This window comes from Paramormyrops kingsleyae, chromosome 4, assembly GCF_048594095.1.
Source record: "Paramormyrops kingsleyae isolate MSU_618 chromosome 4, PKINGS_0.4, whole genome shotgun sequence".
Taxonomy (NCBI): Eukaryota; Metazoa; Chordata; class Actinopteri; order Osteoglossiformes; family Mormyridae; genus Paramormyrops; species Paramormyrops kingsleyae.
The window spans coordinates 18339792-18367314 of record NC_132800.1 but is presented as its reverse complement, the minus strand read 5'-3'; the positions used below and the strand labels follow the sequence as shown (position 1 = coordinate 18367314).

Genomic DNA, 27523 nt, shown 5'->3' with positions numbered 1-27523 from the left:
ACGTGAGATTCTGCCGTTTGAAGTTAAACCGTATTTTTCCGTGAGAAGTAAAAATGTGTTACGCATTATTTTTAATTACTTGTGTATATATTTTGGTAGTAAGCGGTTAGTTCGGCTTTTAATTATTATTTTCCCGTGTTTTAATAGGAGTGTGAGTGACGCCGTTTGATAATTAGCTTGTCGATTGTCATGTCAGGTACAGCAGTTAACCTTCTAACGTGTGATACTAATGTGATTTGTCACGTTTTTTTGTTTTTAACTCTACGGATATTTCTTGCTTTCGCAGTTATGTCTCCCGTCTCCTTTTACATGGTTATTATATATGCTGATTTAATCTAATCCTGTTAGTTATGTTCATTTACATTACAGTGTATTTATTTAATTGTATTACATGATTTATGTTACTCAGTTACCTCAGTTATGCTTTGAGCAGCACTGAACCAGGACAGTAATGGGATACATTAGGAAGCTTTTATTGTCAGTGTACAGGTAGCAAATACAATATATAGACAGAAATATATAAAATTTGCATATAAGGGGAGGGGAAAAGCCCCCCCAATCATCAGGATTACATTTAATTACATTTTAATCAGAAACAAATACACTTATTTTACGTTTGTGCAGCTTGCTGAACCCAGTCATTTATTTTAATCTAATGTATGTCACACTTCAGACAGAGTAAAAAGGGTTATACTGGTTAAAAAGCAGAGATTTTACCTTTTTGCCATCGAGAAGCAACGACATGTGACACTCTGATAAGGTAAAAATGATTCCTCCAGCACACAGTGAGCTATCCCAGCATGCACAGGGACACGGAGGAGTTATAAACCCAAAACCCTGGACAGAGGGGTTCAGTGAATGAGGAGGTGAAGCTGTACAGGCGGGTCAGTCCATCAGAGGAGACTCTGTAGAAGGACAGAGTACCAGCCGCCCAGTCCAGATACACTCCTACTCTGCGGGAGCCTGAGGACTTTATGGGTATGACAGTCTGTTTATAATTGTGACAGACATAGTAACTGTCAGGAGAGCAGCACAGCATCCATGACTTGTCATTGAATCCAAGCAGACAGTCAGCACTGTCTCCTTTCCTCCCGATTCCTTTATAAGTCACTCCTATCCGGGCTCCATCTCCACTCCACTCAGCCTCCCAGTAACAGCGACCAGTCAGACTCTCTCTGCACAGAACCTGTTGCCAGTAGTCAAATCTCTCTGGATGATCAGGATATGGCTGCTCTGCCCCCCCTGTCACCTTCCTGTTCCCCTCTGACAGAGACAGGTGTCTGTTTGCTGTGTTGGGGTCCAGCGTCAGCTGGCAGGAGTCTGTAGGCAAGAGGAAGAGCGATTAATCCCATCGCGAAGCCCAGCATCTCCATCATTATCACTGTCACACCTCACACATTCACTAACACAGAACTCGCTCCAATACACACATTTTATTCCCAATATACTCATGTAGCCGCCCGAGTCTGCGGCGCTCCGGCTGCCCCCTGCGCTGTGAGACACGCCGCACTGAGACTCGCTGGGGACCGAATTGCACTTTAGCCTGCGCTCTATTATTCTGTACGATACACAAAATATAACAACGAAGCAGGAATTAAAGTATGTGAAATACCTCAGGAAATGTCGGACGCCCGCGCGACGTAGGCGGGAAGATGCGCGTGATGCTGCGCGTGTTGAACTAATATGCTTAATTACAGGTAAATAAAATTATAAAACAGCATTCATCAAACATGTTAAACATGAAATTGTACCCAACGAGTACCAGTATAAGTTAATTTGGCTTTGCTGCAAAATAAGAACTTGCTTCAAACCACTTCGGACCCATGCCTCCCTCCAGCAGCGTTCAGCGCCGACTAGTGATGTGTCGGTCGCGAAAGAGCCGTCCGGCTCCTGACCGAGAGACATTTTTATAAAGTAATACGGCTCCGCGGCTCAGCGCTCCATGCTGCTCTAACTGTGACTGAAGTCAGTGTTAATGGCGTGCGAGCCGCGCGACCAATCACGTAATGAGTCAGACAAGGTTCATACCATCAGGTTAAACGTAGGGAGGGGCGTATGGAAGTAAATTAATGACAAAAGTCGTTGTTAAAAAAAAAAAAAACGTTGAATTACACTTATCGAATAAAAACGCATTGCATTAATGACGCTTTGAATTTTTGCCCAAAATTCAAAGCGTCATTAATTCAATGCGTTTTTATTCGATAGGTGTAATTCAACGTGTTTTTTTTTCATCAAAGACTTTTGTCATTAATTTACTTCCATAGGGGCGGGGGTGCGCGTGCTGACGGTGTACAGGTCAGAGCAGGAGGAGAGGAGGAGAGAAAGAGAGGTAGTGTGGTGCGCGAATAGTAGGTAAGATGAGTGACAACGGAAACGAAGCGACATTTGGATGCATTTTAATAGCTATGATAACTCAAAGGCAGAATGCACAGTTTGAAGATGAAGCTGTCATTTCGAGCAGGGTCCACAAGCAACCTTCTCAGACACTTAAGAACTGCGCATCGAACAGTTCAGATGGAAGAAAAAAGACAGGCTAGCGTGCTGCTACTGCCAGAAGCCGGATCAGCCCATCTAAGCTGAGGCACTTAGCCTTTCTGCCCCAAAGGAAATGTTAAAATGTAACACTGTTAGAAAGTTGATGGTTGTTATAATGGACAGATACAACTAAAACTGTTGGATGCTGCTGTTATTCTTTTATTAGTTATTTATGTTATTTGCCTTTTTGTTAGATCAACCACAAAAACAACTTTTCCACTTATAAAATGTTCAATACAGGTGTAGTAGTGTTTGATGTTTTTACATTTAGTCTTTATACCAAACACAATGTAAAATTATGGTATTAAGGAAATTATAAGGTTTAGTACACATATCAGTCATGGGTCAAAACAGTGCTGAATCTGGCTGGACTGAAGTGATAAAACGAAGAGCCGTTTAGGAGCCGGAAGAGCCGACTCTTCTTGGTGAGCTGAGGCAAATGATCCGGCTCATTAAAAAGGGCCGAAACTCCCATCGTTCAGTGTCCCGGCCAGTTTGGGGAGATTACGGATGCTTTCTTACGAAAATACTAACAAATCTCAAAAAAGATTGCATGTATTTCTACAGATTTTCCCAGACTATTCTTTATATAAGGAAGTAGTCATCTTCACACACACACACACACACACACACACAGTATCATAAAGTAGTATTAATGATATTAAGAATAAAAAACAAACATACAAACCGACTTACATTTCTGCATCCCTGGTCTGGTTCTGCACTCTCCACTGTGGTCCACACTATAGCAGAAGCAGAATGACATAGTACTGCTGTATCCATTTATTTAATTGTTGCATTTTTTCCACATACACAAGTCTATAGCAGGGACAGACACACATTCTGTACTCACTTCAGTTTCTCCAGTTTACAGCTGAGATCATCCAGTAAAGCAGAGAACAGCTTCACTCCAGAGTCACCTGGGTGATTGTAGCTCAGGTCCAGCTCTTTCAGGTGTGAGGGATTTGACCTCAGAGCAGAAGCCAGGGAAGAACAGCCTTCTTCTGTGACTCTACAGCCTGACAGCCTGCAGAGAGACAGACAATATCTTTCCAATAAATAAAAAACCTCACCGCTATGAGTATTACTTTTAAGTAAATGTGACGACTCCAATTAAGATTTCAGTAATTACAGATTACAGTGTGGAATACCCAGTAATATTGACCTCAGTATCTCCAGTGTACAGTGTGAATCCCCCAGTCCAGCAGAGAGCAGCTTCACCCCTGAATCCTGCAGGTCATTGTCACTCAGGTCCAGCTCTCTCAGGTGTGAGGGGTTTGACCTCAGAGCTGAAGCCAGGGAAGAACAGCCTTCTTCTGTGACTCTACAGCCTGACAGCCTGCAGAGAGACAGACAATATCTTTCCAATAAATAAAAAACCTCACCGCTATGAGTATTACTTTTAAGTAAATGTGACGACTCCAATTAAGATTTCAGTAATTACAGATTACAGTGTGGAATACCCAGTAATATTGACCTCAGTATCTCCAGTGTACAGTGTGAATCCCCCAGTCCAGCAGAGAGCAGCTTCACCCCTGAATCCTGCAGGTCATTGTCACTCAGGTCCAGCTCACTCAGCTGAGAGGAGTTTGATCTGAGAGCTGAAGCCAACACTTCACAGCATGTCTCTGTGAGATTACAGCTGTCCAGCCTGGAAAAGGAAACGTGTTAAGATATAAATACATACACCACACACAGGTACATTGTTATGATCGCCTGGCGGGCAGGAAGGCAGCAAAGCCGTGGAGTCAGAAATCGGGGTTTGATTCCACAAAACGACAGAGCAGGGTACAGCACGATAAACAACATCAATGACAGACCTGGGGAAACAGACTTGAACGCGGACTGAAATACACAAGACAAGACGAAATAACAGGAAACAGGTGATCACAATCGGGATAGTACACGTGGGTAATGAGGGGGCGTGGCACACATGAGGACTGGACCCACAGGTCATGACATATATCAAAATAAACATTTTTATTTTAAAATACAATAAGTGATGAAGCATATAGCCTACTTAGTCAGATGAATAGATTTTGGTATAATACAGATTCTCCTGTGAGTTTACAGTGTATTTTCACTATTTGCTGTATAAGTCATACATTCCGAAATCCTGTTCTATATTGTCCTACAGAGCCAATTTGAATAAGAGTATGAGAGTGAACATGCTCTAAAATCCATTCATTAACTGGGATATTTAAATATATCAGTAATTTTGTTGTTTCCCTGTCGTAGTCAGCAAGACAAACAGTTTTTATTTGAGATCAAACTTCTGTTTAATGACCTTATAGGGTGAGTTACCCTGAGACTCTGTAAAATTTGTATAGGGCTGCAGTTAACGATTATTTTGATAATTTGATAAATGATTATTTTCCGATTAATCGATTATTGATGGGGGGGGGGGGGGCAAATCTATTTATCTGCTGTGTCTGAAGCATGACTGACCCAGAAATAAACCATTTCTACTTGAATGTGGATTTGACTGCTCATTTATTTTGATGCCAGGCTAATGTTAAGGCTAAAACTTTCGTTCTTGGAGACAGCGGTGAGCGATTTCCTTGGAGTGGGATTAAAATTGACCCGTGAGGGGGGCAATAATGAGCGAAGCGGCTGTGAGTGGGGGGGAGCTGGAGGAGCGTACAGGTCCGTGAGCGATGAGCTCAACTTACATGCTCTGGTCAAAATTATGCATTTTGTGAATGAATGACCATCCCATGCATTGACTGCGAACAACTGACAGCCCCTCAACACGGCACTTGCGCTAGCTGTCTGTCTGTCTGTCAGCATACCCTCTGGGTGACCAAATCAAAAATGAAACTGGAGCAAAACTCCCGGCTAATACTGATTTAATTGCACAGTAGTCTGTATTTGTGCTGAACAGTACAGATGAGCTAAACGTATCATGCTGATCACTTTATGTTCCGCTGAATTAACAGCAAAAACTATATGTTCAGCAACGTGAGGCGGACGAAACAAAGAACGTTTTATATTTTACCGTGCAAGTTCTTAGCTTTCTATTAAAACGTATGTAGTTATTAATTTATTTGTAATAAGGGGTTTTTAGAGAACTGTCATAGCAACAGTATGGATGGCATCAATAATTTAGCTGGCTTATATTTTTTATATTTATATATTTTTACCGGATGTACGTCGAACCGCCATTCTAGATATCTGAAATGACGACGATAGGGAAACATACTGGCGGAAGGCACGTCAATTTCGGATAACCAGTGTCAGCCCCTGTTGTCTCACTCTGTGTCCCTTCCCCGTTTGACCAGCAGGCGTTGCTGGTCATCTCATCCTTCATGTTAGTCTTTGTTCTCCCCTGTTATCTGTCTGGTCATGTGGCTAAATGTGCTGAGCATGTGGTTGTCTGTGTACCCTTCTGTCCTGTGTCCAAATCCCGCCTCCTCTGTTTTTGTATTTTGCTCCCTAGTGTTTCATTTGAGTTTCTTTAGTACTTGTGTCTGATTTTGTGGTTGGTTTTGGTTTTGTTCCTTGTGCCCCTGCTTGTGTCTTTACCTGTTTGTAATTCCCTAGTGTTGGTTTCTGTTTCCCTGTTTCCTTGGTTAGTTCTTAGTTTCCCTGTTTTTAGTTCCTTTGAGTTTATTAGTTTCACCTGTGCCCTGTTTCCCTGGTCTTTGTTAATTAGCCTCACCTGTCCTGTGTTAGTCTCGTTACCCCTTAGTATTTTAGTTCCTGCTTCTGTTTAGTTCTTCAGGGCATCATTGTTGTTGTTGTTGTTTGCGATGTTCAATGGTTTTTGCTATTTTCTGTTTTTGATGTGTATTCGGTTTTTGTGCTTTATTTATCCCCTTTAGTTTTTGACCCCTCGTGGTCCTTTTGGTTTTGTTAATTCTGGATATCCGAAATGTAATTCTGGATATCTGAAATGTAATTCTGGATATCTGAAATGTAATTCTGGATATCTGAAATTGAAAGCCCAATAGACATGAAGGGCAAAAGTGACTTAATTTCTCCTAGGAAGAATGACGACGTTGATATCTGAAATGACAATTGTGGACAGGAAGAATGTCATTGTGGATATCTGAAACACTCTTTTTGACTTGGAAGAATTTGAATTACGGATATCTGCAATACATATCCAGTCTAGAGATTAAATGTTATATATGGCCTTGCCATAGACGCGATTTCCATGTTTCACGGAGTATGCTAATTCTGCAAGGTTATGAGGAGTTTAAATCAACACTGCAAAGAAAGCCCAGTACCACTGCAGCTAACAAAAGCAGGCAGGCTAGTTGGCAACGTACTGCCGACCGAGTAAATGCATAAGTACATTTTCACGTTTCTGGCAGAATTAAAACAAGACTATGTTGTGTCCGCCTCCGCCATTTTCAAACATTTTTTTCAATTCTTCCAGAATTCATCACGTAAGCTACTCAAGGCTCGGCAATGGGTCTCGTCTCCTTTTTCTTTTATGGCGGTTGGTATCCAGCTTAATAGTGCTTTACTGCCACCGCGCCTTTGGTTAGCTTACTGCTACCAAATTAGGGGGTAGCCACTGTACTTGTGTGTATAATAACGTAGACCCAACGAATTGATTATTAAATTAGTTGCCAACTATTTTAATAGTCCATTTTAATCGATTTAATCGCTTGGTTGTTGCAGCCCTATATTTGTATAAGTATTTTTATAAAGGTCTGAGCAGTGCTGGGGTCCAGTGATCAGCACTACAGCTGAGCCAGGGGTTCTAGGGTTTTGGATTTAGTTCCTGCCTGGGATATGTGTGTGTGCGTGTTTATGTGGGATTTGAATGTCAAGAAGAGCTTTTTAATTATTTTTTATATGACTTTTGAATTGCTGACACCATGAGTGAAATCCTTATTTTCTGTTTTATTGTACCTGAGAACCTGTTAAATTTCCAAAATACTAATCAGACAATTATCAGTCCTGTCAGATGGGGATGAAATAGTGATTCTTTATTCATCCCCCTGGTAAAAGAGTGTTGTCGCCTCTCTGATCTTGCCCTCTTTTACACACACATACAGGTGAGAGGTCAGAGCGCAGGGTTGGCCAGCATCCAGCGCCCCTGAAGCTGGGGGGTAAGGGCCTTGCTCAAGGGCCCAAAACCAGCATCACTCTGTCGGTCAGGTATTTAAACCAGTGACCTTCTGACCACAGGCAGAGAGTCCGAACCCACTGGACCACACACCACACCAATAATGTTAAAAGATATATATATCCTGCAGTGTCCAAAATTAAAAAGAATTTCTAGGTGATCTATATAAATACACCCTAATTGTTCTGATAAGATATAAAAGCAGTATCATGAATAGCATCTGTACTTCTTTAGCAACAGACGGATGTAAGATCACTTACAGAGCTGTCCTAGATTTCTTGATCACAGGCAGCAGCCTCTGAAGACCTTCATCTGATCTGAGGTATTTCTTCAGATCAAACACATCCAGCTCCTTATCTGACATCAGTAACACAAAGGCCAGAGCTGACCACTGTGCAGGTGAGAGGTTTTCTGCTGAAAGACTTCCTGAACTCAGGTATCTTTGTACTTCCTCTATTAGAGAATTGTCACCCAGTTCATTCAGACAGTGGAACAGGTTGATGGTCCTTTCTGCAGATAAATTCTCCTGTATTTTCTCCTTGATGTACTGGGGTGTTTTCTTATTGTTATGAGACCTGGTTCTTTTCTGGCCCAGTAGCCTTTGTAACAGAATCTTACTGGACTTTGTTGAGAGGCCAAGCAGGAAGCGGAGGTAGAGGTCCAAGTGTCCATTCTTGCTCTTTAATGCCTGATCCACTGCAGTCTTCAGCAGGTCAGCTGATGAGTTTGACAGAAACACATATAAAGCAGCAAGATACTCCTGAATGCTCAGATGCACAAAGCAGTACACCTTCTCCTGGTATAACCCATACTCCTCTTTAAAGACTTCTGTGCACACTCCAGAGTAAACTGAAGCCTCTTTGACATCAATGCCATTCTCTGTCAGATCTTGCTTATAAAATATGAGGTTGCCTTTCTCAAGGTTATGAAAAGCCAGTTTACCAAGTTTTAAAAGGAATTCCTTGCAAGATTTAGACCGTTTATTAAGCTTGATTTTATGTTCTTCCATATATTTGTCATTTTTTACACTTGCCTGAAAGATCAGGAAGTGTGTGTACATTTCAGTCAGGGTCCTTGGAATTTCTCCACTATCAGAATCACTAAAAAGCCTTTCAAGGACAGTGGCTGAAATCCAGCAGAACACAGGTATGTGGCACATGATGAAGAGGCTCCTTGATGATTTCACATGTGTGATAATCCTGCTAGCCAGGCTCTGATCACTAAATCTCTTCCTGAAATACTCCTCCTTCTGGGCATCATTGAACCCTCGTATCTCTGTCACCTGGTGGACGCACCCAGGAGGTATCTGATTGGTTGCTGCTGGCCGGGAGGTTATCCAGAGGAGAGCGAATGGAAGCAGATTCCCCTTAATGAGGTTAGTCAACAGCACATCCAGTGACGTTTTCTTTGTTACATCAGACCAACTCTCATTGTTCTGAAAATCTAGAGGAAGGCGACACTCATCCAGACCATCAAAGATCAACAAAACTTTGTATCTACACAGCTCAGTGGATTCAAGCGATTTCAATTCTGGGACAAAGTGGTGAAGCAGATCAATCAGACTGTATTCATCCTTAATCAAATTCAGGTTCCGGAAGGGAAGAGCAAATATGAACTGAATGTCCTGGTTTGCTTCTCCTTCTGCCCAGTCAAGAATAACTTTCTGCACAGAGACTGTTTTCCCGATACCTGCAACCCCTTTAGTGAGTACAGTTCTGATAGGTGTCACACGCCCATGTAAGGGTTTAAATATATCATTGCACTTGACTGCAGTATCTTCTGTTGCCCTTTTCTTGGATGCTGTTTCAATCTGTCTCACTTCATGTTCATCATTGACTCCTCCAGTTCCCCCTTCAGTTATGTAGAGTTCTGTGTAAATCTCATTGAGAAGTGTTGGCTGTCCTTCCTTAGCTTTCCCTTCAAATACACACTCAAATTTCTTCTTCAGATTACATTTGATTATGTGCTGACACTGTGAGAGAAGATGCCCTGAAATGAAATGAGAAAAAAACATTTTTTTTTACTCATATAACCCAAATTACATCAAGATAAATAAATGATAAACTGAAATGTAATACACATTTTTTCATAAACTATCTTTCTGTGGCAAATCAAACACACACTGAATGAGGTACAGCTCTCACTCTTCTCCAGCATGTCAGCGAGATCATTTTGCTCCATGGTCCTCAGGATGTACAGTGTGATCTTCAGAGCTCCCTCTCTACCACAGGTCTTCTGCATCTGACCATCACTGTCCAGGTCATTGTCCTCCTCCAGCTGAGGCTCAGAGCATTCTGGGTCATTCTGATCCAGGTACCTTTTCAACTTCATCAGCTCATCCTTCAGAAACGTTTGAGCTTTTTTCTCCAGTGACTGAAATGAACAGTTACAGTTTAATTATTATCACTCCTGGCACCGAATCTTTTTATGATTTCACTTGTGAATTAGTTGTAAATATCATCCCTTTGATAAATTCAATGACTTGTTGTATATCTGCAGAAGATGTATGTCAGTTTAGGTGAAAGTTTAGAAAATATACTTCAGTAATAAATGCACACCTTGAAGATGGATGATAAGTCTCCTTTATGTGGGTCTGAATTACATCTTTTCTCTTGGCCCCTGCGAATAAATCACAAATATCCATCCATTAATCGATCCATCCTCCAGCCACTTATCCCGGTTTGGGGGTGGGGCAGGGTGGGGGGTCGATTTCAGACAGCAGAAGGCCTAGGATACGGGTTCATCCTGGGGGGGATTCTAGTCCATCACAGGACACAGACACACAGAGGCTGTCATATGTCATGGGGAATTTAGAAAGTAGCCTAATCACGTGTTTTTGGACGGCAGGAGGAAACCCATGTGATAGAGGGAGAGCGTGCAGCTGCAGACAGACAGGGGGCTCAGCCTCCAACACTGGGGGTGTGAAGCCACAGCGCTGCCCTCTGTGCCGCCGCTAAAATAGGCATTTTATGGAGAGACAAAGGTCCTGCACTGACACTGACTACCACTGCTGCTGCTGGGGGAATAATAACCTACATTTGTATTTAAATAGATGTAACTGCCATCCACATTCTGAGCTTATTTCATTAGGGCGGCTTCCTGACATCAGCTTGCTTATGACTGTATAAGAGAAGCAGTGACATCTAGTGGCAGCACAGAGAGACAGCAGGTAGCAGCCAGGAGAGACGGTTTGGCTTGTAGCTCCCAGTTACTCAGTAACAAGTTACTTCTTATAAAGTGATTAATATGATTTCAAACAGATTTCAATTTAATTGCCAAACTATCCAGGGGCAGAATCTGGGCAGGAGTACTTCCTTTTTTTCTTTTACTAACAAAACATAGATCAAATGTTCACACCAAACCATTTATATAACAATTTTGGTTTAAATAAAATGTATGACAGCATAGAAATATACAAAATTTGAACCTTCGATCCACGACCATGACACCCCCCTCCCCCCTCAGCTCTCCTGTTTCCCTTTTGGCTCGATAAATCCTGCTGAACCAGAAAGGATTTACTTCTCTTTCTTTGATTTTTAAAGCATTTGGCTGGACTGGAGTGTGACACAGGACACTAACCTCCCAACAGGGAGAGAAAACTAGATACAAAAAATAACAATAAAAACACTATATTCAGACCCGTCTCCTTTAAAAAACTGAATATGAGTTTAAAGCAAATGTCACCTGATCCTCTTTGTAATATATCCTGTAGATTTAGCCTTAAGTCCTGACAGTTCTGAGATTAATCTCTGTCTGTGTGTGTGATATTTGGGGCAGTGCAGAATAACATGTTCTACGGACTCTAGACAATCACAGAAAACATAGTTCCCATCAGTGCGTTTCATCATTAAAAACAATGTGCTATTCAATCTTCTGTGCCCATATCTCCTCCTCGAAATTATACCTTCTTCCTGTTTACTTCTTTACATGTTTCTGCCTTTCCCCACTTTATTTTGGATACTATAAAATTGTCTTCGTCTGTCCATTGTCCCATAGTGTCTGCCACTCCTTTTTAACTAAAACTTAATTTCTCATTTGCTATAATTAACATTAATGTCTACAGTGGATATTCCTGCTGCTGTCTTGTCAGATGTTTCTGCCATTTCATTCCCCTCAGCTCCTATATGAGCTGCCACCCAAACAAAAGTTACAGAAGCTCCTGACTGTAACAGACTGTCTGCTAGTTGTACTGTTTCAAATATAATATCCTGCCTGGATTCCAACTGACACGTTTTAAGGCTGATTAATGCTGAACTGAAATCATAAGCAATTACCGCCATCTTTGGCCTATTGCCTTCAACCCAAAGCAGAGCCAACCATATTGCGACTAATTCTGCTGTGTACACAGCTAAGTCATCATCAAGTCTTCTAGCGGTTACTAACTTTAGCTGTGGAATTACATAGGCGACTCCCACTCTCATCATTCGTCTTGGATGAATACAGAGTTACATCTTCTCTGTATCTTTCCGCCATACAGCTCCCTACCCTGTATCTTGGCACTGCATTAAAACTGACTGGCTCATATGACTTTCACTGTGACTTTGGATCACATCCAGCTTATTAAGTAACGTTTTAGCCGCAGATCCACACACTATGCTTTCATAATCGAGTACAGACCTAATCAGTCCCGTATAAGATCGTTTTTATTCCACTCTACATAAACACCTCATTACATTTAACAGGAAGGGATTTATTTTGTCCCTTGGAATTACAAAGGTACAAACGCAATATATGTGCGCTCAGAATGCTGGGATTTCTGGCAGCTTCCTCACACACCCAAAGGTTTGTACACCTGTAACAGCCAGACACTGAGCAGCAAGTGGGCGGGATCTCTGTGCCTCAAACCCTGACAGCCAGTCAAAAATCATTTGACTTTCGTTTTGGGTATTATTGGCTGGATTCACCTGACTGTCAAAATATTGCTCCATTCAGATGCCTCCAGACAGGAAAAAATCTAAATACAGGGTTTCCTTCCCTTATTGTGCAATCCTGATCTGTGGTTGTAACCTATTTTCTACAAATATGTGCAAATGTGAAGTTTTTTTTCATACTGCAGATGTTTTCCTTGTGTTTCACGTGTTTATTATTTTTGGGCGTTTACACAGTCGCCTTGGGCCCCATCTGTTTGGTGCACATGACCGGCACTTGAAGAGCACAGCACTTCTAATTGGTGAGATTGACAGTCACACAACAAGGACGGCATGAATTTGTAAAACTATTATCATGACAGTTTTAAACCCTGGGTCAGATGTGTTGTAAAATGCATATCCTAAATCGAAAGTACGATTTCAATTTGAAATCAATAAATCTTTCAGCCCTAGAATAATCTAAAATTAAGATTCCTGTATGAAACATTTGGTATCGTTTCAACCTCATTCACTAGACTTGGCTGTTGTTGCTTTTTCTCGTCTATTGATTTATTTGTTTATATATTAATTTGTTTGTTTGCGTTCTATTTCACTATGTGTGACCATTTTTGATAGGAGAGATGATCTGTTGCTTGCCTCTATTATAAAACAACTGGCTCATTGTGGCAGAAAAAGGAGAAGATGCCGAGGTCCTTTTATTAATCTACACATATTAACCCGCTCCTCTCTGAGCCAGCCCTAGCTAGGAACCCTTCCTACTTTTATATTTTTGCCTAACTATAGAGACACGCATGCATGCAAAATTTATTTGTTATCGAAGCAGAAACATCCACCCCAGAAGAAGACAATCTATTGCCCAGTCCTTCTTAATTGATATACTGCAGTGTGCAGGTGGATCCTGCTTTTTCCGGCTGTACGCTGAGGACTGAAATCTAAAATGTACTTTTCAATTAATATACTTCCAATTCTAGTGCACAGGAAGTCAGTCTTTACAGTAATCCTCATCCTTCTACCTCAGATGTAATTTAAATAGAGAAGACAGAACTACTTTTTAATCCTCAAAGAGAATGGAATTTGCAAAAGTTAAAAAAATTATGTATCCGTTAGAAAGTTTTTGCTCATAATTTTTGTGTGCTCTTATGATTTTTGACAGAGTCTGAGTGTTATAATGACCTGTCACTCTTCATGGAAACACAGCTGGGTACAGGTCTGAGTGTTTTAAACAATGTTTGTTTAAATGCATATTTACCTTTGATCTGTAGGAAAAGGTCCCTCTCTGAAGGTGATTGGTTGGGTCATTGACCTGTCACTCTTCATGGAAACACAGCTGGGTACAGGTGAGCCTGCTCTCTCCATCAGGACACTGTGGACAGTGAGAGGAAAATCCTCATTATATAAATATAATTCATATAATGTGGACAGGGTCACGTTAAATCTTCAGCTGTTTAGCCTTCTGCTCTGCCATCATGTACTTTCACATGCTGTGAAGCTCTTGGTGCAAACATACTTGTTCACAGTTAGCTTTAATGTAAAATAAAGTGTCTAATCTAAAATTATGATTCCAATATGAAACGTTTAGTATCATTCTTACATCCTCCTTCACTAGACTTGGCTGTTGTTGCATTTTCTCATCTATTGATTAATTTGTTTATACACTGCTCAAAAAATTAAAGGAACACTTTGAAAACACATCAGATCTCAGTGGGGAAAAAGCATATTCGATATCTTTACTGATATGGACTGAGTAATGTGTTAGGAATGAAAGGATGCCACATCGTTAGCTGGAAATTATCAACCTACAGAGGACTGAATTCAAAGACACTGTGGGGATCTCCTCCCAGGTCTGGACCAGGGCATCACTGAGCTCCTGGATAGTCTGAGGTGCAACCTGGTGGCGTCGGATGGACTGAAACATAATGTCCCAGATGGGTTCTATTGGATTTAGGACAGGTAAGAGTGGGGGCCAGTCAATGGTATCAATTCCTTCATCCTCCAGGATCTGCCTGCAAGGCCAGGCATTGCCGTCCACCAGGACGAACCCAGGACCCACTGCACCAGCTTAGGGTCTGACAATGGGTCCAAGGATTTCATCCCGATACCTAATGGCAGTGAAGGTGCCGCTGTCTAGCCTGTAGGGGTCTGTGTGTCCCTCCATGGATATGCCTCCCCAGACCATCACTGACCCCCCACCAAACCGGTCATGCTGAACAATGTTACAGGCAGCATAACATTCTTCATGGATTCTCCAGACCCTTTTATATCTCTCACTTGTGCTCAGGGTGAACCTGCTCTCATTTGTGAAAAGCACAGGGCACCAGTGGTGGACCTGCCAATTCTGGTATTTTATGGCAAATGCCGATCTCCACAGTGCCGGGCAGTGAGCACAGGGCCCACTAGAGGATGTCGGGCCCTCAGGCCACCCTCATGAAGTCTGTTTCTGATTGTATGGTCAGAGACATTCACACCAGTGGCCTGCTGGAGGTCATTTTGTAGGGCTCTGGCAGTGCTCATCCTGTTCCTCCTTGCACAAAGGAGCAGATACCTGTCCTGCAGGACCTTCTATGGCCCTGTCCAGCTCTCCTAGAGTAACTGCCTGTCTCATGGAATATCCTCCATGTCCTTGAGTACTGTGATGGGAGACACAGCAAACCTTCTGGCAATGGCACATATTGATGCACCATCCTGGAGGAGTTGGACTACCTGTGCAACCTCTGTAGGGTCCAGGTATCGCCTCATGCTACCAGTAGTGACACTGACCGTAGCCAAATGGAAAACTAGTGAAAAACAGTCTGAAAAGATGAGGATGGAAAAATGTCAGTGGCCCCCACCTGTTAAACCATTCCTGTATTGGGGGTCGTCTCATTGTTGCCCCTCTAGTACACCTGTTGTTAATTTCATTAACACCAAAGCAGCTGAAACTGATTAACAACCAGTGTTGCCAACTTAGCGACTTTGTCGCTAGATTTAGCGACTTTTCAGACCCCCTTGACGACTTTTTTTCAAAAAAGCGCCTAGCGACAAATCTAGCGACTTTTGGACAAACCTTAGCAACTTTCCAAATGTCGCCAGTACTGTCCTGTAAGCGCGAGGTCTTGCTTTCCCGGTACAGTTACTCATCTCCCTGTGTCTGCTCTGATCAGTGAGCGCTAGCTCTGGCTGAAAGGAGCAGCATATTCCCGTGACCGCACGGCAGCTGACATAGATGTGAATGAGCTGCGCATGTGCAAACGGTGTTACCACGGACCAATCACTTACCTGCTTCTCCTTTGCTTGAAATAAAACTATTTAATTTGACCGTTTCTTCTTATTTTTTCTTATTTGTTTATTTTTTCTTCTGATGCACTTATATAACTCACTGTTACAGAGCTTAAGTTCATTCCAGTTTCTGAACTCGTCTGAGATCGTTTACTGAGCTACATCTGATTGACTGTACGTGATTCTACTTACTTATACACAACGATAAACTTCATTAAACTTATTAAACTCATATACACATAAAAAACATATATACGTATAATATAAATGTTGTCTGACAGAAAATATGTAACGTAATTGATAGTTTTATATTGGACACGTGAGGTAGGATTAGGGAAAACACGCAGAATGCAAATATGACGTAATTGCGTCATCAATATGCAAATATACGCATGACGTCATCTAGCGACATTTGGCGACTTTTCCAGCAGACTTTAGCTACTTTCCATTGAAAATAGTTGGCAACACTGTTAACAACCCCCTCTGCTACTTAACTGACCAGATCAATATCCCAGAAGTTTAACTGAATTGATGCTATACTCTGATTAAAAAGTGTTTCTTTATTATTCTTCAGTATGGAATAACCCTTACATTAAAGTTGGTAGAAAGCCCTTGTTTTGGGGACAGTGATTTAGAAGCGGAATACGTACACTAAAGGATTTATTTAGTAATAATACGCTTTTGTCTTTTGGTAATTTGAAAGAAAAATTTCAGTTAGAAGGCCGTGATCATTTCTGGAAATATTTACAAATTAGACACTGCTTGAAGGTAAAGGTTCCCATGGAACAAAATAAAAATGCTTTAGAAAATTTATTTGAACTACCAAGACCTATCCAAAAAACATCGAAATTTTACCAACTCTGTTTAAGGATCGATGACAATACTGTAACTGTGAAAACCTAAGACTGATTTGGCAGAGAGATATCGATAGTGATATAGATAAAGACACCTGGAAGAGAATTTTGTCCAACAGTGGAAAGTATATAAAAGAAGCAAGAGGCAAATTTATTCAATATAAGGTATTACATAGGTACTATTACACACCAGTTCGACTTTTTAGAATGGGTTGTATGGAAGATAATAAATGCTGGCAATGTAAAGCAGAAAATGGTACATATATGCATGCTCTATGGGAATGTTCAAAGATTCAACCATTTTGGAAAGCTGTGTTAAAATATGTAGGAGAATGTTTGGGTTGTGACATTCCATTATCACCCAGGATATGTTTGTTGGGAGATAAATCAGAGAACAAAAACAAGGAGTTCTCTCTTATTACAGTGGGGGTCGTCATAGCAATACGACTGATACTTAAATTTTGGAAGGATATTCAATGTCCTACAATTAAAATGTGGATTGAATTTATGACTGAGAGTGTATCATATGAAAAACTTTTAGCTAAATTGAATGAAAATTATAGAGATGTGGACATATGGGAGAAATTTATTCAGACTGTGGTTTCAAAGGATGACTGATAATAGATCCATGTTTAGATTGTGACTTGCCTAACCTGTTGTGCTCTACGGTGCTATCTCTGGTTATTACTCAGTGATCACCATTGTTGTGTCCATTTTTTTTTTCTTCCTGGTTTTGTTTTCGTTTTGTAAATAGTACATTAACCTAGCTGTTGTTGGATTTTTGTACTTGTATGTTATGTTTAAGAAAACCAATAAAAACTTCATTTAAAAAAAAAAAAAGTGTTCCTTTAACTTTTTTTGAGCAGTGTATATTAATTTATTTGCACTCTACTTCACTATTTGTGACCATTTTTGTTAAGATAGATGGTCTGTTTCTTGCCTCTATTACAAAAGAACTGGCTGACTGTGGAAGAAAAATGAGAAGAAAGAAGATGCTGAGGTCTGTTTATTAATCTACACGCATTAACATGTTCCACACTGAGCCAGTCATAGCTAGGAACCCTTTCTGCTTTTATATTATGGCCTGACTATAGACCCAAAGAGACATGCAGCTATTGGGCTGTAACAATCATTTTACCATAAATCACCATGTTCTTCCCAACACGACCCTGACAGTGTTCCTGTCTTTTTCGGTATTACTTCAATGATCAATAGCTGGTATTTGTCATTGATTAGACTTAAAAATACTCAATGCCATGTTTTTTCTTTTCCTTTAATGATTTTCTTTCAAAGGCCTGGTACTTGACATACCTCCCCAAAAATACATATATATCTATATACACACACCCTTATACCCATACATACTTCATATTTTCATTCGAGAAGCATGTCTATTAAGTGTATATTATTGAGGGGGGGAAGGGGGGGGACCTACAGTTCTCTTTATCAAAAGTGTATACACCGATGTTAAAATGCTGGGTTTTGTGATGTAAAAACATCAGATCATGATAAATCGTTTCAAAACTATATCCCACCTTTAATGTAACCTATAACTTATACAATTCAATTGAAAAACAAACAAATCTGTTAGGGGGAAAATATAGAAAATACAGAACATAAAATAGGCTGGTTGCGTAAGTGTGCACACCCTTGAACTAATACTTTGTTGAAACACCTTTTGATTTAATTACAGCATTCAGTCTTTTTGGGTAGGAGTCTATCAGCATGTCACATCTTGACATGGCAGTATTTGCCCACTGTTCCTAGCAAAACTGTTCCAAATCTGTCAGATTGTGGGGGCACCTCTTGTGCAGAGCCCTCTTCAGGTCACCCCATAGATTGTCAGTTGGATTTAGGTCTGGACTCTGGCTGGGCCATTCTAAAGCTTTAATTTTCTTATGGTGAAACCATTCTTTTGTTGATTTGGATATATGTTTGGGGTCATTGTCGTGCTGAAAAGTGAAACTCCTCTTCGTCTTCAGCTTTCTAGCAGACGCATAGCTTTTGTGTGCTGTTATGCCTTTTGACTGAGAGTCTGAGTGTTTTAAACAGTGTTTGTTTAAATGCATATTTACCTTTGATCTGATGGAAAAGGTCCCTCTCTGAAGGTGATTGGTTGGGTCATTGACCTGTCACTCTTCATGGAAACACAGCTGGGTACAGGTGAGCCTGCTCTCTCCATCAGGACACTGTGGACAGTGAGAGGATAAATCCTTATTATATAAATATAATCCATATAATGTGGACAGGGTCACATTAAATCTTCAGCTGTTTAGCCTTCTGCTCTGCCATCATGTACTTTCACATGCTGTGAAGCTCTTGGTGCAAACATACTTGTTTACAATCAGCTTTAATGTGAAATAAAGTGTCTAATCTAAAATTACGATTCCAGTATGAAACACTTAGTATCATTCTTACATCCTCTTTCACTAGATTTGGCTGTTGTTGCATTTTCTCGTCTATTGATTAATTTGTTTATACGCTGCTCAAAGAAAATTAAAGGAACACTTTGAAGACACATCAGATCTCAATGGGAAAAAATCATACTGATATGGACTGAGTAATGTGTTAGGAATGAAAGGATGCCACATTGTTTAATGGAAATAAAAATTATCAACCTACAGAGAGCTGAATTAAAAGACACCGCAAAAATTAAAGTGAAAAAAATGACGTGGCAGGCTAGTCCATTTTGCCGAAATTTCATTGCAGCAACTCGAAATCGTACTCAGTAGTTTGTGTCGTCCCCACGTGCTTGTATGCATACCTGACATTGTCAGGGCATCCTCCTAATGAGACAACAGATGGTGTCCTGGGGGATCTCCATCCAGATCTGGACCAGGGCATCACTGAGCTCCTCAAGTTGAGGGAGGCGTAAAAAGACAATTTCCATACGGGATCAATAAAAAAAGTATCAATTATTATTTTCATATGAGTCCGAAATCTCCTTTCAATTTAATGAGCATTCACTCATATGACACTATTTCCACCATGGCCCGATCCATTCTTTCACATTGGGGCTCTATCCTAGTGGGATCTCTAGTGCCTCAAAATTGTCTGCTAGCTAACACAGCCCTGGGGACAGAGGAACATCTGATCCATACCAGCTACTCAATATCTTTAAAACTACGACCCAGAAAGTCCTGATCAGGGGACATTCCCATATACAATGCAACAAAGTTCCTGTCTCTATTTACCACGTCCAGCACCTATTATCATTCAACAGCCTCATTCTGTACAGTCATAATGGTGTATGATGGTACCTGTGCAGTATTTTATACCGTGTGAACTTTCCTCTTGTTTCCCTCATGAATTTGCCACAATCTGCCAAAATGTTTGGCCATTTCCCTTGTTCGATATCTATGCCTAAATCTCTCTGCCAGAGCACCAACATATTGGGAGAGGCCTTACTCATAAAATTACTAAAAGATTTATAAAAAAGGGAAGCAGTACAGAATTCCTGCTGCAAATCGAGGTATCAAAATAAACCATCATCAACCTCTTTGCCAACAGAATTTCTCATATGTAAGTAGAGGGTGTGGTGGGTCCTTCCTTTCAAAACTCACCACAGTCGATTATTACTAAACATTAACTACTTATTTACTACATTAATGTATTTTTACTTGAATTAAATGATCGGTGATGACACACCAACCACAGCACACAACAACAAAATGTGTCCTCTGAATTTGATATGTGACATAGCAGGGAGCAGCTAATTCAGCACCTAGGGAGCAGTGCTTGGGGAAGTACATGTTTACATGCAGTGCAGTGGTTACTATGGTCACTTGCTGTGAGTGTTTATATGCAGTACAGTGGTTATTATGGACACTTGCTGTGAGTGTTTACATGCAGTGCAGTGGTTATTATGGTCACTTGCTGTGAGTGTTTACATGCAGTACAATGGTTATTATGGTCACTTGCTGTGAGTGTTTACATGCAGTACAGTGGTTATTATGGTCACTTGCTGTGAGTGTTTACATGCAGTACAGTGGTTATTATGGTCACTTGCCGTGAGTGTTTACATGCAGTGCAGTGGTTACTATGGTCACTTGCTGTGAGTGTTTACATGCAGTACAGTGGTTATTATGGTCACTTGCTGTGAGTGTTTACATGCAGTACAGTGGTTATTATGGTCACTTGCCGTGAGTGTTTACATGCAGTGCAGTGGTTACTATGGTCACTTGCTGTGAGTGTTTACATGCAGTACAGTGGTTATTATTGTCACTTGCTGTGAATGTTTACATGCAGTGCAGTGGTTACTATGGTCACTTGCTGTGAGTGTTTACATGCAGTACAGTGGTTATTATGGTCACTTGCCGTGAGTGTTTACATGCAGTACAGTGGTTATTATGGTCACTTGCCGTGAGTGTTTACATGCAGTGCAGTGGTTACTATGGTCACTTGCTGTGAGTGTTTACATGCAGTACAGTGGTTATTATGGTCACTTGCTGTGAGTGTTTACATGCAGTACAGTGGTTATTATGGTCACTTGCCGTGAGTGTTTACATGCAGTGCAGTGGTTACTATGGTCACTTGCTGTGAGTGTTTACATGCAGTACAGTGGTTATTATGGTCACTTGCCGTGAGTGTTTATATGCAGTACAGTGGTTATTATGGTCACTTGCCGTGAGTGTTTACATGCAGTACAGTGGTTATTATGATCACTTGCCGTGAGTGTTTACATGCAGTACAGTGGTTATTATGGTCACTTGCCGTGAGTGTTTACATGCAGTACAGTGGTTATTATGGTCACTTGCCGTGAGTGTTTACATGCAGTACAGTGGTTATTATGATCACTTGCCGTGAGTGTTTACATGCAGTACAGTGGTTATTATGGTCACTTGCCGTGAGTGTTTACATGCAGTACAGTGGTTATTATGGTCACTTGCCGTGAGTGTTTACATGCAGTACAGTGGTTATTATGGTCACTTGCCGTGAGTGTTTACATGCAGTACAGTGGTTATTATGGTCACTTGCCGTGAGTGTTTACATGCAGTACAGTGGTTATTATGGTCACTTGCCGTGAGTGTTTACATGCAGTACAGTGGTTATTATGGTCACTTGCCGTGAGTGTTTACATGCAGTACAGTGGTTATTATGGTCACTTGCCGTGAATGTTTACATGCAGTACAGTGGTTATTATGGTCACTTGCCGTGAGTGTTTACATGCAGTACAGTGGTTATTATGGTCACTTGCCGTGAGTGTTTACATGCAGTACAGTGGTTATTATGGTCACTTGCTGTGAGTGTTTACATGCAGTACAGTGGTTATTATGGTCACTTGCCGTGAGTGTTTACATGCAGTACAGTGGTTATTATGGTCACTTGCCGTGAGTGTTTACATGCAGTACAGTGGTTATTATGGTCACTTGCCGTGAGTGTTTACATGCAGTACAGTGGTTATTACTGTCACTTGCTGTGAGTGTTTACATGCAGTGCAGTGGTTACTATGGTCACTTGCTGTGAGTGTTTACATGCAGTGCAGTGGTTACTATGGCCACTTGCTGTGAGTGTTTACATGCAGTACAGTGGTTATTATTGTCACTTGCTGTGAGTGTTTACATGCAGTACAGTGGTTATTATGGTCACTTGCCGTGAGTGTTTACATGCATTGCAGTGGTTATTATGGTCACTTGCCGTGAGTGTTTACATGCATTGCAGTGGTTATTATGGTCACTTGCCGTGAGTGTTTACATGCATTGCAGTGGTTACTATGGTCACTTGCTGTGAGTGTTTACATGCAGTACAGTGGCTATTATGGTCACTTGCCATGAATGCCATATAGTTGTTTATGTTGTCACTCGATTTTGGCTGAGGATTACAGTAAATACTAAATATTATTCATATTATGAATAAAATAAGGCCTACGCTGCTGTATTTTAATGCCGATCATAAAGGTGGTATTTGGACAGTCAAATACTTTCTGAGATGATACTTATTGCGAAAAATTTGAGAATCACTGCTCTAGAGGAAACGTATTACGTTAAAAGTAGTTCAAACAGACATAGCTTCTGTCTTACCTCTCAGTTCTCTTTGTTTTACACCCCACAGGGGGGCTCATTTCAGAAGCAGCTCGCTTCATTTTTGTGCCGATTGAGACCAGATGACTCCTGCTGGGGCTTCTGTGAAAACGAAGGGTAAAAAATATATGCATACACAATATCTGCTGCTCAGAACTGTTGTTAGGGCAATGCAACCGTTGTGCCGCCTGAAAACGGAAACTTGCCTAGCTAATGATATTTTTTTCATTGCTTGTATGCTGCCACATTTCATCTGAATATGTCATTTTGCCTAAATATTAGGGCTGTAATGGTACGGGCATTCATTGTGTACCATTTCATACACCACTTTCGGTTTGGTACACACAATGAAATACATAAATACATTTATTGGCACAGGGGGGAACCTAAAATCTCAAGTAAATGTTCACTATGGAAAACATGATTCTTATGTATTATTATTCAAACAGGTTGACAAATGCATGGATTCAAAGCATAAGTTTTGTGTACAGTTACACTGCTGCTAAATACACCCTGGAGGTTCACTTAATGTAAATCCAATATTGGACATATGATCACATAGCTTAGGCTAATGTAACCTGCATGGCCATACTACTGTTTTGCACTGGCTAGTCTAGAAAGATCACACTGTAGATTGTCAGCGGTTGGTTAGTTATTATTCTTCATTATAGTTACATCTACATCACAATGACCAAGCAGTAGCAGCACTATAGTTTGTAATAATTGGTTTATGTTGGCCTCAGCTGGGGCCCTGAATAAGCTGGCTTGCCCTGCCCCCCTCAGAGACAGTACTCAACACTTTACACCACAGGTGTCAGACTCCAGTCCTGGAGGGCCGGAGCCCTGCACATTTTTGGGTTTCCCCTCGTTTAACACACCTGATTCAACTCCTTGTGCTAATTACCACATAGCTGTTGAGCTGAATCATTTGTGGTGGAACAGGGAAAGAACTAAGCTACACAGGGCTCCGGCCCCCCAGGACTCCAGTTTGACACCCCTGCTTTACACAATGAACACATTGACACACTGAACACATTGAATTTACACATGGTGTCTCCATTCTGTTTTGGGGTTCACTGTTTTTTATATACAGTATGTAGTATACTTTTTTGTCCAAAATACACATGGGGGCTGTGTGAGGTAGAACTTAGAATTTATTTATGTTATTATCCTACAGGATAGGCTCCGGACCCCCCGTGACCCAGAAGGATATGCGGTTTGGAAAATGGATGGATGGATATTATCCTACATAGCTTATCCTGGCTTCTGCTTCTAAAAATCTTTTATGGCGCTTTCACACTGAAGTTCTGGAACCTGGTCCCAGTTTAAAAGTCCCTTAGACTTTATTAATTGTAACCCACAGAAGACAATCCACAAATATGTAGGATATTTAACTATCCACAAATATGTTTTTTTTTGTGTTGTGTAAAATTGTATTCACAAAATATGAAGCGATTCGTACATGTGAAACGTGTTTTGCACATTTGTGGATCATGCAACATTTGTGACTTTACTTCTATTTATTTGCAAATTTTTGTCCAACTGGTATCGCAGCTGATCTGTAGAAAAAATGCATCAAATATTTACCATAATCAAGAAATATGTATTTTTTATTTATGTTGTGTAAAATCATATCCACAAAAACAGAGAGCAATTTGTACACGTGAAAAGTGTTTTGCACATTTGTGGATCACGTCCTGTCTGTTTGTGTATTACTGTACGTTACATTTGTGACTTCCCCCTTATTGACTTGTGGATTTTTCTCCAGTTCATCCCACTACAGAGCCCCTAAGAGGTCTGGGTGGGAAGATATATTTTGAAATCGTTCTTTGTTCACTCACAATAGTTCCCACTACACTTGCGCACTTGCTATTTGCTGTAACCTGACGACATGGATAAACCTAAGCAATACAGACATGTCCTGTAAAGTGTGCTTTAAGCATTAAACTATGGGGGACATTGTACACCATGTAACTTTATTATTATGTGTTTTATACGTATGTATTAATAATTTCACTGTGTCCATTCACACCCAGTGACTCTCAGCAAGACAGCTGGGCTATTGAACGTGAAGTGCACACATACAAACACTGAAACATATCACAGATATTGAAAGATATTACAGCTGGAAACTGCATATAAAGCCAACTTTGGTTTCGAGTTTAAACCTTAACTGTGACCCCTTGATTTTCCAGATTTCTTTATGGGGAAATTTTAATTAATATTTCATTGTTTGTGTGTACACTTCACACACTAAGGCTGAACTTTCTGACACTGGGCTGTATGTTTCGCTCCAGGATGCCTTGGTAGTCCTTGAGAATTCATTGTGTCCTGCACAGATTCAAGGTTCAAGGATGATACATGTTATGTGATCAACACACCAACACAGTAGCATGTTCTTTCCTTTTAGGCTGAGTGGCTGATGAAGAGCTTGAAGACACCTGTGATACTAATTAAGGGTAAACACTTAGTTTGAAACATGACTATAATGCAAGGATAAGTAATCTCTTTAGAGGTACCAACAAATCTGTCCATACTATTTTAGCATATCTTTGTAAAATAAACAACAAATAATTTCATTTCACAATTTTACTGGTTTACTCTATAACATGCAGGTATACATTAGACAATTGCTTTTAATTGAATAACTTTTCAGAAGAAATGAAGCATTATTTCAATGAGCTGGTACCAACAAATTTGTCCACATCTGTAGTGTGCACTGTCCCCCAAAATTTAATGCAAAGGGCACTTAACCTGACATGTCTGTATCATTTAGATGTATACTTATTAGTCCATTAATCCTATGTTTTTTAGGTCAAACGAACAGTATTTATTAATAACGAGAAACTATTGCGAGGTTAAACGGACACAATAAAATTATTATTAGTAACAGAATAGTAGGCCTATTACGACGGAACGCAAAACTATTGCTAGAGATCTCAAAATGATTTCAAAAAACATTTTCCCACCCACACCAGACCTCCGTATATTGCAGCTGATCTGTAGAAAAAAAACCACAAATACAATACTATTCATAAACATGTAATTCTATTTATGTTGTGTAAAGTCATATCCAAAAAAATAGCGTTTTGTTCATGTGAATAGGGTTTTGCATATTTGTGGTTCACTTACCGTCTATTTGTGGATCGTATTACATTTGTGACCACGCTCCTTTTTCCCTGCGGATTTTTGTCGTATTCCTACCTCAGCTGATCTGTAGAAAAAAAAAAAAACATAAATACAAGGTGCCGCTGTTCTGTCGAAAAATACTACCTATCGAGATGTACTATTGAGCCTTTCTGCGCATGTGCAGTTCCACCGTTTTGGGATTAGGGTTAGGTTTTAGGGGTTAGGGTTAGGGTTAAGGTAAGGGTTTTAGGGGTTTTGGGGGGTTAGGGTTAGGGTAAGAGTTAGGGTTAGGGCTTGTCGCCCCGCTTACTCTGAATACACACGGTGGGCGCGCGCACACACACAGATACACGCTACGATAAACATTAAACACTATATATAACATAACACACAGCACATTTACAACAACATAAGCGACTATTAAGTACTATTTACAAGGCTGATCCGTCCAACATGCCGCGCTGCCCACCAATAACTCCGCGCTACGGTATTGACGCATTAAATGTAATTGGGGTTCAAAAATTATTCCATTTGCTCCATTTTTACTCTGCTACTTCTGTAACCGTGTAACTTCCGTGTTAGCAACGGTACTTGTGGTCAGTCACCAATTAGCAAGCTATCACTGTAAGCGCTTCCCCGTAGTTTGTGTTATAACAAAACGTACTAACGAGGGTTCTGGAACTACCTTCGATATGCAGAGGCTATTAGAGGGACTCTGGAGGCCCTGAGCAAATAGAACTTTATGGGCCCTCCATCTTACCCTCCCCCGATATGATAAAACTTAGTATGAAATATAAATTGATAATGTCAACAATCTAGTCGATAGAATTGTCGAATTTTAACTCCATTTTGTCCGTTCTGTCCTAGGACTGTATACATCCTAACTTCACAAAATCCTAAATAAGTTCGCCTAACTTTAGGATAACAGTTATATTATTGTTCCTATCCTTAGACAGGTGCATGGTTATTTAACTGTTAACTGTAATCTGATATTGCAATATAAAATATCTTTATATTACTCCAAAATCTTATTCATGTTTCTCGCAAAAAGGAGACTTCTGCTATAAAATACTTTCACTTTCATTTTACAGACAGGAAATTATCTGCCTCCAGTCAAACGGGGAAGCGGTCCTGGTCATGTTAATAAATGTTAAAAAATCTCTACAAACATGTTTTTACTTTGTCATTATGTGTGACTGAATTAACAATAGTCTTACCTTGCAATGCAAAATATCTTCCTATTACTCCAGAATCTTATTCATATTACTGGAGAAAATGGAAACTCGAAAAGCAGAGAGTCGCTCTGGAGAGAACGGTCCAGCTGCAGACACCTGTAGAGTGGAGCTCCACCGGAAATACGTCACCTCCACAGGAAACACGTGATCTCTACTCGTTGGACTGTGGACTGCTGGACTGTGTTACAGCGAATAAACCCTAACCTTAACCCTAATCCTAACCCTAACCGGAGCTCCACTTTACGTCCTTAAAGATCACGTGTTTCCTGTGGAGCTCCACTCTACAGGCATCTGCAGCTGGACCCTCTTTTTCCGCGACAGGAATCCGCCCATTGTTTTCATTGGTTCTTTTGCCATTACGTTAGAAGGGCAGGCGGTGGCTGACGTGTGGAAACTCTGCCCTTAGAGGGTATTTAAAGATGCCGGCTGCCCCAAGCACAGATGCCCATGGTTGGAACCTTACTATCTTGTCGCTTTATTAGGAGAACGCGGATGTGTGGATGTGTAGGTTTGGAACAACCACGTAAGTCGACACTACCTGTTT

At 40.7% G+C, this 27523-nt stretch overlaps 1 protein-coding gene across 1 annotated transcript; it reads right to left on the bottom strand.

The window, feature by feature from the left end:
• Positions 1-457: 457 nt before the first annotated feature.
• On the bottom strand, positions 458-27260 carry LOC111850938 (NACHT, LRR and PYD domains-containing protein 3-like). The gene is made up of 14 exons (XM_072711543.1): positions 26962-27260; positions 25748-25829; positions 22616-22717; positions 19360-19449; positions 18671-18784; positions 13736-13849; positions 10177-10237; positions 9763-9991; positions 7879-9607; positions 4013-4186; positions 3701-3874; positions 3389-3562; positions 3232-3278; positions 458-1320 (listed from the first exon to the last, which is right to left on the bottom strand). Exons 3-14 carry the CDS (start codon positions 22675-22677, stop codon positions 791-793), a joined length of 3498 nt encoding a protein of 1165 aa, XP_072567644.1. The 5' UTR covers positions 22678-22717; positions 25748-25829; positions 26962-27260; the 3' UTR covers positions 458-790.
• Positions 27261-27523: the final 263 nt, after the last annotated feature.